Genomic DNA, 10,578 nt, shown 5'->3' with positions numbered 1-10,578 from the left:
AAACTCTTTCCAGCTGAATTGAATTAAAAACCCTTTTAATTCTCCCTTGAATGTAAATAATGGTTCATTTATTCACAAAAGTTCCATAAGTTATGAGTGACACCTAGCAGTATGTTATGATTACCCTAATAGGAGACTGGATCTGCTCTTCACACCTGGTGCCTCACCCACATCCTACCATACATTGGTAACATCTCCCGTACTTATTAGTTATTATTCACGGAAGATGTTCCCAATGCACGGTGGATTTGCATGTGAGGCGCCCATTTGTAAGGAGCAGATCCCGTCACCCCTAATAGCATGAATTCAGCAAATTGAACCATTCTATATACACAGTTAGGATGTAGTAGAATCCTTCTATCTTTCGATGTCTTGAAAGAGCAAAGGAGCATGGTGATTATGTCAAACCCCATTTGGCTCATGTATATGTCCCACTGATCAATTGATGATAACTTAAGGACTTAATGACTTTTGACTCACATAATAAAATCTAGTTGCATTGCATAAAACACTTTATCCCCATTGAAAGTGATAGATCTCATATTGTGCATTCATACACACCTTCATGTATTAGTCACTATAGCAGATATATGCATGCCTTATGCCCTTGACTAGGGCATAAGTGTTCACACCATTAAATTATGGAGTCTCATGCACAAGGTACCCATGATGCCTTAGGTTTAAGGATTAGGTACATAACTGTGATGATAAAATTAATTATTGACAAAAGACTCCATGCAATTGTTTTATTAATGAGTAAAGTTCAGTGAATTTGTTCTCTAACAACCATCTATATATTTTCTCTCTAATGTTTCTAGACAAGTAACTTGAGATTCATCAGGTTTGTGAGGCAAGCATAATATATGCCATTGTATCCAGGTCATCAAAGCTTTTTTGGTGATCTTTTGAGGAACGGAGGAACCATTTAAGTATCTTGAACCAAGATAAGCATATTTAAAATTATTAACGCACTTAAAGAATACACCATGCATCTAGACTTAGATGCTTTGGACTACTCATGTAAATTGCAATATCAAAAATATGAATGACAAAAATGTCGTTTTATTAATAAATGTGAACAGTACAAAAATGTCCTTCAACAATGTCACACTATTGATTTTAACTTTTAGGGTAGGGCATATGATCCTAATGGAACTATTGTGATAGGATGAACTAGGATGCAAGCAACGGAAAAACACTCTAAATTGTCTAATAGATCAATTGGGACACAAATATCCTTTTTTTTTGTTCTATTTTTATGTTAATTAACAATAACCCGTGAACTGTCACTCAAGTCAAATGATTAGATGACCGGGTCAGTGGTTCTTTGATTCATGATTTTTAAAATCAATCCGGTGACTGAATCGATCAGGGGTCCGATTACTGGGTTGAATGGTCCAACCGTTCGAACTGAACGCTCGGCTTGCTCTGACAAAAAAATAGAAAAAATTAAAATATGGTCAAAATTGTTTAAACGATTAACCACCCAGTTCATCGGTTCGCTGATTTTTTGGGAAAATTCGGTTTTTGAGGAAAACGGAAAAGTGACTTGTTCCCAGTTTGGTTTTGAAAACCATGGTCTCGAAAACCATTGAAAACCATGCCATTAACACTATATGCATTTTTTTTGTATATAATCATCTAATGCCTTACCTTTTTCCATCATTTCATTATTGTCTGTCCCATTTTTCTCTTAAAATTTGACTAGTGAGCACATCTAGAAAGGTTCATTAAATAGATAGAGGTCTTTCATCATTGTCATCAAAGAGTGAAATGGACGTTAGGAAGTACCCCCAATCGATGGACAAAGTAAAGTTAAAGGGAAAATTCCCGATTAGTAACATTTATTATGGGTTTAGTGTTATTTTGGTCTTTGAATTTTAAAATGCCATAATTTAGTATTCGAACTTTCAAAATATGATATTAAGTGGCATTTGAAAAAGACACAAATGCCTTTTAAGTGTCATCTAATTTTCTTTATCAATCATCCAAATAATGACAAAAAATTAGCAGTCTCAAATCTTTGTGTCTTTTATTCAAAAAATTAGCAGTCCCAAATATTGACTTCAATTTTCTTGAATAAAAAAGGCAAAGATTTGAGACTGTTAATTTTTTGTCAACATTTAAAGTTAGAGAATTCAAAGTGACACTAAACGCAAAGTAGAGTACTAATCGAGAATTTTCAATCAGACCTCGAATCGTATGTGCCACTACATTCTAATTTCTTTTTACAATACAAAAGAGAAGATGGATAAAAAAAGACTTGGTGCCCAAATCAACTCATTCACATGGAACTTAAATGGAAAGTTGACATTGTTCATTCTTCAATTAGTATTTAAAAAACAATAAAATGGGAATCTAGACATCGTTGAAGTGCAGACAGAGTTTCCTCATCATATCCGATTAGAACGTGCTCTACCTGTAAAGATTTGAAGTTTTGTCTGTCAGACTTGGTTCGCCTGCCTTTGTTGAATCTTCAAACACTCCACTAGAAAGTAGAAACTGCATATATATCCTGTCGTGCCTTCCGAGCCATAACACTACTCCACGATGAAGTTCTGTTTGATCCTGCTTCTCATCTCCTTGGCCTCATTGTTTGGAGCGTTGGCCGAACAATGTGGGCGTCAAGCTGGGGGAGCTCTATGTCCGGGGGGGCTCTGTTGTAGCCAATATGGCTGGTGTGGCAACACCTACCCTTACTGTAGACCGGATACTTGCCAGAGTCAGTGTAGTGGTAGCACTCCAACGCCAACGCCGGCAAATCCATCCGGCGACGTGACCTCCCTCATCAATGAGACCCTTTTCAATGAGATGCTCAAGCATCGAAATGACGTGGTTTGCTCTAATGGTTTCTACACTTACAATGCTTTCATAACCGCTGCACGGTCCTTCACCGGCTTCGCAACGACCGGCGACACCAATACACGTAAAAGGGAGATTGCAGCTTTCTTGGGTCAAACTTCCCATGAAACTACAGGTGACTGACACCCACACATCAATACGAATTATTCTTGGCGTTGGTCATCTATTAACTTTGATTTGTTTATGTACGTAGGAGGATGGGCAACTGCTCCAGACGGCCCTTATGCTTGGGGGTATTGCTTTATTGAAGAACGGAACAATCCCGGTGACTTCTGTAGTCCCTCCACACAGTGGCCATGCGCTCCAGGCAAAAAGTATTACGGCCGAGGCCCCATCCAAATCTCACAGTAAGCCGTTATTCTAATTCATCTTCTCCTGCCTGTTTCTGTATATGTATTATGTATAGTTCAGCCTGAGTAGGGGTGCAAATCGTGTGGTATGGGTTGGGTTTTAGTTCAACCAAAGAGTTGGGCCTAAAGCCCAAGTTTAACTGGAATCTGAGGTCAAGACTCAAGACCGATCTATTCAGCCCTATGGTCCAACCTGTATTAAAATTTGATGCACACGAGTTGGATATGGATTGATCAATTAATTCACACTAAAAATTGATATTATATATATATATATATAATTGGGTGGGACTCAGGTTGGGATAAGGTCGAGGCGGATTTGGGCTCCTAAGAGTTAGGCCCAAACCCAGCCCAAAAATTTTAAAAAGCATAAGACCTAACTCGAGCACCGAAAATTTAAGCCCAACTGGCACAGTCGTCTAATACAATAACTTGTGACTCATCTGCAGCAACTACAACTACGGGCCAGCCGGAAGATACATAGGGTCGGACCTCCTTAACAACCCAGACCTGGTTGCCACGGACGCAACCATATCATTCAAGACAGCGCTCTGGTTCTGGATGACCCCTCAGTCCCCGAAACCTTCATGCCACGATGTGATCAGCGGACAATGGACACCAACAGCTACAGACACGGCTGGCGGTCGAGTCCCTGGGTATGGTGTCATTACCAACATCATCAACGGAGGAAATGAATGTGGCAGAGGGACAGTTGCCCAAGTTGAGGACCGCATTGGGTTTTATAAGAGATATTGCGATATGTTAGGAGTGAGCTATGGTGATAACCTCGACTGCTATAACCAAAGGTCTTTCGTTTAGATGATGCTCTGCTCCATCATCTCTAATCTCTTCACTGAAGCCTGAACTATAATAAAACAACGGCCACTACTGGCTTAACTAGGATATCCATGCATCCACGTTTCATTCTCTTATCTGTATCAAGAAGCTGATATATATGTACAAGTATATATCTCGGGTCTCGGCTGGTGGTGATTCTATACAGTTTAATAAAAGCTACTCGAGGAGGAGAACTTCAATTTATTTGCTGCATGTATGATTATATGCCAACGAATGATTAGATCTAACCTAAATCCAAAATTGATTTGCTACTATGTGAGTTCAAGGTATGGAATTTAGATTGGACTCATATCAGATGGTCTTCATTTATATTGAATATCATTAATAAGTAAATTAAAAGCAATCAGATTATTATATGTTAAAAAATGAATTTGATATTGTAATCATGAATATAATGGCTTAAAAATAATCCTACCAGGCTACCACTAACTGTTAGCAAACATGCAAAATTCAAATCGACGACTTAGAAAATTAATTTTGTGCAGATTAAAAGACTTGAGTCATCCTTGTTTTCTTTTTTATTTGATCGTGGAAATGCGTCTGAGAGAGTGATATTTAAACTGGCTTCACGCTCACCCAGCAGAGAGTCTACCATTCCGCATTGGCGCATTCTATCCCTCCTCAAGGGTCAAATGCGGGACCGAGTCAGAGCAAAATATTAAATGGTGTGATATTCAAATGATGGTAAATTGCTGAAATCACTTTTGAAGTTTGGTAATTGTAATCACCTTTTTTAAACTTTCCGACATAGTTGCAATTTGCAAGTAGAGCCTTCTTAGAATTTTCTAAAAAATACCATTAAAATATTCAAAATGCCCATGTGATTACTTTTAACAAAAATGTTTATTTTTCAACTTTTCTCTTCAAATGAATCACTACCCCAAACCCTTCCAATCCAAATACGCTTTTATATCATTCGTTCAATGGTAAAGCTGCAACTTCAAATTCTCTTTGTTTTCGTTATTCATAAAGTTTGTATTGTTTTTTACCTAAAAAACCTATCTCAACAGTAACTTCATGGGTATTTTGGACATTTTATGTCATTTTTTAGAAGGTTCTACCAGAGGAGGTCTACTTGCAACTTTATTTAAGGTTGCAATTGAATCGAGCTCTAATCGAATAGTTCGGCCTCGAATTTGTTTAGGATCAATTCGATTTGGAACCTTAAGGTAAGCTCGATTAGTTATTCAAGCTTGAGCTCAACCCATAAAAAGTTTGGCTCAAAAGCTCATGAGCTTGGCTCAATTAACACATACACACATAGCACATAAATGGGTATGCACGTATATATTATAAAACATATTATATTATAAAAAATATCATATATACAATATAATATAATATATAAATATATTTATTTTCAAGATTTTGAGTCGAACTCGAGCTCGTTGAATATTTAGAAAGTTCAATGAAGGTGATTGCAATTACTAAACTTCATGGGAGGTTAGCAAATTTTCCCTTTGAACTAACTAGTAAGTGTGCATGTGCTTTGAATGTGATAAATTTTGATGATGACATAGATTTTATTTTCAGAACCGGACTGGACCGGAAAAACCGGGAATTGGTCAGGTGACCAATTCCGTTTTTCCCCAAAACTGGATTTTTTCCAAAAAAAAAAAAAAAAACATTGATTTGGTTAGCAAATCGCTGACCCAAGTGGTTGAACCATTTTTTTATTTTTTTACCAAAACGGGCCGACCGTTGACCTGGGAACCAGACCTCTGACTGGTTCATTGTTCGGGTCAGTTTTAAAAACCTTATATAATATGTTTTTCCAAAATTTTCTACATTTTTTTGTATTTCTATGTGTATAAAAATTAGTCTTATTTGTCACACTTATTTTTCTTTAATATGGTTCATTAAAATAAAATATTAGAGATATGCCTAAATGCTTTTTACATAATTTATATATTACCTGTGTATATTTTTCATTTCTATCTTTTTTTAATTTTTATTATTTAATTATAGCTTCATAGGTTCACACATTTAACCTGAAATGTTGAATTGTTGATCTCCCACCAAATACAATATCACTTTTGGGTTACTTTTGATTTTGTATTTTATTTACATAATAAATAAAAGTTAGAAATAATTCTTATTTGTCGTGTCTAATTGTTAATACAATTAATATAAAATATTAAAGATGTGTCAAATATTTTTTTTACAAATTTTCTATCTTTTAATATTTTTTGTATTTCTATCTTTTATTAAATTTTTATTAATTATGAGATCAATGATTTGCACATATTATACAAAAGGTTGAACTATTAACCCGCCACCAAGAAAACAATTTCATTTTTGGATTGATTTTAAATTTTATATTATATTTCCAATATCAATAAAGCAACTATTATTTATCACACTCATTTTTCTTTAATATATTATAAAATATTAGATAGTTCTTAGACATTATTTACAAAATTTGTGTATAATTAGATAATATTTTTATGTTTAGAGTTATCAGAATTTAATCGACCTTAAAATGGCATACACAATTGTTTTAAGAAATGATGTGATCTCGATGCAAAGCTCCTCCTAATAGAAGAATTAATCTTATCTATCAAACCGTAAGCTCTCAATTGCTGATGAGTTGTTTGACATAGAATAATAGGTCTCTCAGTTCTAAAAGTTCCTTTCTTTGACCTTATCGAATTGAGCGGAGGCATGATCACGACTGGAATATCTTTAAAGTTTCAACGCAATGGCGGATTTTAGGTCCAAGCTACAGTTTACAGTTACAAAATGTTTTCGGGCTAATTGTTTGTTGGTCAGTGAACTGGGTTGAATTTTCGGGCCGTACAACATCCAAGGGAGACTTTGGCAGGTTTGGTCACTGCCTCAACTGCCATGGAGTGCGCCTCACCACCCATCCACATTTCCTCTGCTTGTGATGGGGAGATATTCCCAATGCATGGAGGGGATGGGTGGTGGGACGCCTATGAGGTGTGCTCTGTGGGTAGCCAATCCCGTCTCGCCTCTACTCATTAGGTACAAGTATCGACATCAGCACCCCACAACACTTGACAGGACATCTCAATCATGTATCACAACATTTCCCAATGACAAGTACGGATGTGTTTTCAATAAATTTTGTGATGCGCATGAGGTGAGAAAAATAACCTAGATGGCTATTGATATCGCATGATCTGGCTCTTCTTGCGTATCAGATGACTCAGAATCTGATTCGGATAACATTTGTCGGGCCAAGTTGTGCTAGGCCGAATTGGTTCTATTCTGCAAGAGGAAGAGTTAGTGCCCGGGTTGTCTGTACTCAACATAGACACTCTGATACTTAAGTTAGGGAGTATTTAGACAGTACAAAAAAAAATAGTTTAAGCTGATGGTCATGTGACCGCTGGCTTAGACCTTTTGGCCGTCGGCTTAGGTTTAAGGCGGCGGTCATTGGTCTGCCGTCTAAGTAGCTGTCGGGCCAGATCAAGACCGCCACTTCTGGTGGCCGGTCCAGGGTGGTCCAAATTTCATTTTAACGCGGCGGTCCTAACAGACTGCTGGCTTAGTGTTATTAAAGGCAACGTTTTTGACCACGGACTTAGGTTTTGTCAAAAATTGTTTGGTTCCTTAGGCAGTGGTTCAGACCGCCGGCTTTGATCCTAATTGGCCGCCACCTTTGGTTTAATCCAACATCATTTGCTTCCTTAGGCGGCGGTTCAGACTGCCGGCTTAGGTCCAAATGACTGCCGCCTTAGGTCTTGTTTATGGCTAATCTAGTAGTTTCATGACCGCCAACTTAAATACATACTTGATATTTGTTGGTACATACATTTTTTTTAATGTTTATGCCAGGTTAATTCCCATATTTGTTGGTACATACACTTTTTTATTAATTCATCACTTTAATACATACTTAACAAATAATTCATGATAATTGATACATGAAAAGTTAAGTTAAGAAATTTAAATAAAAAAATGCAATTTAAAACAAAATATATTAATTTAAAAATTAATTAATATCCAAATCAAACTGTTCACATACAATATACAGTACATATAAAAATACAAGAACTTTAAAAAATTCAATTTATCGAATAAGGTTCACATCTTCAAAAGCAAATCCACTTAGCATAATTGATGAACCTGTAAATCAAAAACATAAAAATTATTAAAGAAAGTATAAAAAACAAGACATTCAAGGAGGCATCCTAATTCAGCATTCTCATAACAATAAATGAATTATGCATCTAGAAAATTAACCAAATCAAATTGAAACCTCTATGGCATCACAGAGTTAAATGTAATCAGATTGTAGCACATTAGGATGATTGGTCTGGATTTAATAGATAAAAAAATGTAAAATATTTCAAATAATGAACCCAATCTACCCATTTAAAAGTGGTGCTATCTGTATCCTTGTGCTTATATGACCCTATTTACATATTTCACTATCATCAATAGAAGTTTACCAGTTGCCAATATAAAAAAGCTTATGTGATGTCAACAAACGGGTGTTGGTATTGATGGAGTTTTTTCTCTATTTCACCACTCTATCTTTGAAATCCTTCTATTTCCCCTACATCAAGATTGAATCCTTTTCTTCTTTACATAGAACATATAGCCTATTGGGACTTTTCTCCTTCACAACCTACACCACAAGTCTATCTTTTTTTTTTCATGTACCCGATGAAGTATATTTACCAATGAAGTATATACAGCCAAAAGGACACCTCGGAAAAGATCCCTTCACACTGAAGTATATTTACCAAAATGACCTCAAGATGAATGTATAAGATGAGAATACAGAACCTGAACCTGAACCTGAAGACACCTTTTTTATAAATGAAAGAAAATCTACAAAATTAAAGGAATTGAATCTACCAAAAAAAAAAAAAAAAAACTGATGAGGTATGTGGGTACAAACCTGGAGAGTGAGACACAGCAGCTCTGCAAGTCTCTTCAATGTGATCCTAGAATAATATTTTGACACGACAGATATGTTCTGAAAGCATATATGTCAACTAAATTAATTTGAATATCTAAAATCATAAAATCTTGAAAAATAATATGCCATATAACTGGATGTGCACAAGCCAATTACATGCTCAATAATTCTCTGTTTTTAGATCCTCTGCTGCTTTCTCACCCAAATGACCCCCAAGCATGTTCTTTTCATTCTCAAAACCCGGATGGGAATGAGATTTCGTTTTCTTGGTGACCCCCAAACTAATTATTTGCAAAAAAAAAAAAAAAAAAAAAAAAAAAAACCTGAAATTTGTGACTAATGAGTGACTAATGGACAAAACCTACTACATGCCATCGAGATATGAAAAGTTAAATGCAAAATCTATAAGCTAGCAAGAAACTATACATGAATAATAATGATAGGACTAAAGCAATTAAGAACAATTAATATCATTAAAGAAAATTAATTGACAAATGACCCTATTTAAATCATAAGAGGAATGTTGGAAAAGTATTGTCAAGTTCTAAACTAATGCTAAAGAGTAGTAGCTATAATTGGGAGAAGAAAATTAATTGTATTATGATAACACCTTAAAAGGTCAAAAGGAGCAAAATTCTAACAGGATGCAACTACTTAAATATGCAAATGCAAACGTAGGAAACTAATTAGACAAATGGGATAATGCTAATGAAATTTAAAATAAAAGAGGGGCCCACTTAGATCCTTGATTAAAAAAATGGCAGAATTTAATTCCTTAAGAAAAACATGAAACACAATTATTCTAATGCAAATTTCAAGAAAATGATAGTAGACGTTTCTTAGACAATTAATTAGGAAATGATTGAAATTCTAACGATTCTTAGACAATTAATTAGGCTTAAAAGTGAAAACAATGAACTAAAATTCAATAAACAAAAAAAAATAAAGGATAAAAGTAAAAAAAAAAAAAAAAATGAATGCAAGTGGTTGTTGGGCTAAACAAAGAGAACTCTAAGGGTGGGACTTTCATCTTCGGACAACTAATAAACTGATCCTACTCGATTACTTTGAAAGAAGCAAAAGTTTTCTAAGATAGAATGGAAACAACAGATCTATATGACAAAAAATAATAATAATAAAAGAATGGAAATGCATAACAGCATGCCTTAATAGTTGGCTTTACAAAGTAAGGAGTCGCCTCTCCCATTACATTGAATAGCTTCCCTCGATAACTCCGACCTTGACAGCTGCCTTTGTTATGTCCTTCATGAGGCCTTTGAAACTTTGACAGACTCCTTGGTTTCAAGATGAATTCATAGTTATTTGGAAGGCTAATGATGTTGATTATGTAGCCCAAAATGTGAGAAAACATGTTGGATGTCTATAATTTTTCTGCAATAAGATCTTTACTTCAAGAATGTTTCATGCTTCTTTCTTGAATTGAGGCATGACCCAGGGGTGTTTTTTTGGCTTCAAACTGATATGGGGGACTCTAGGGACGCTGGAGAGTGAGTGGGGAGGCTTTGGGACGTGGGTAATGGCCGTGGGAGTTGAGCTCTTTCCCTAAGCTAGCTTGTGAACGTTAGATTGTGCGTCTAGGATGTGAGAAAG

At 35.6% G+C, this 10,578-nt stretch overlaps 1 protein-coding gene across 1 annotated transcript; it reads left to right on the top strand.

Annotated features, from left to right (window-relative positions):
* Nucleotides 1–2,427: 2,427 nt before the first annotated feature.
* On the top strand, nucleotides 2,428–4,333 carry LOC104587091 (endochitinase-like). The gene is made up of 3 exons (XM_010244545.2): nucleotides 2,428–2,977; nucleotides 3,056–3,209; nucleotides 3,662–4,333. The coding sequence occupies exons 1-3, from the start codon at nucleotides 2,551–2,553 to the stop codon at nucleotides 4,029–4,031; spliced, it is 951 nt and encodes a 316-aa protein (XP_010242847.1). The 5' UTR covers nucleotides 2,428–2,550; the 3' UTR covers nucleotides 4,032–4,333.
* Nucleotides 4,334–10,578: the final 6,245 nt, after the last annotated feature.

This window comes from Nelumbo nucifera, chromosome 6, assembly GCF_055504915.1.
Source record: "Nelumbo nucifera cultivar China Antique chromosome 6, China Antique-T2T, whole genome shotgun sequence".
NCBI classification, from domain to species: Eukaryota; Viridiplantae; Streptophyta; class Magnoliopsida; order Proteales; family Nelumbonaceae; genus Nelumbo; species Nelumbo nucifera.
Note: the sequence above shows the minus strand (reverse complement) of the source record. Positions and strands in the feature narration are given on the sequence as shown.

Bases quoted from the DNA above. Each gene is read 5' to 3' on its own strand.
- LOC104587091 (XM_010244545.2), top strand. From the start codon at position 2,551: ATGAAGTTCTGTTTGATCCTGCTTCTCATCTCCTTGGCCTCATTGTTT. The intron at 2,978-3,055 runs GTGACTGACACC...TTATGTACGTAG, and splicing joins AACTTCCCATGAAACTACAG to GAGGATGGGCAACTGCTCCA. The intron at 3,210-3,661 runs GTAAGCCGTTAT...ACTCATCTGCAG, and splicing joins GGCCCCATCCAAATCTCACA to CAACTACAACTACGGGCCAG.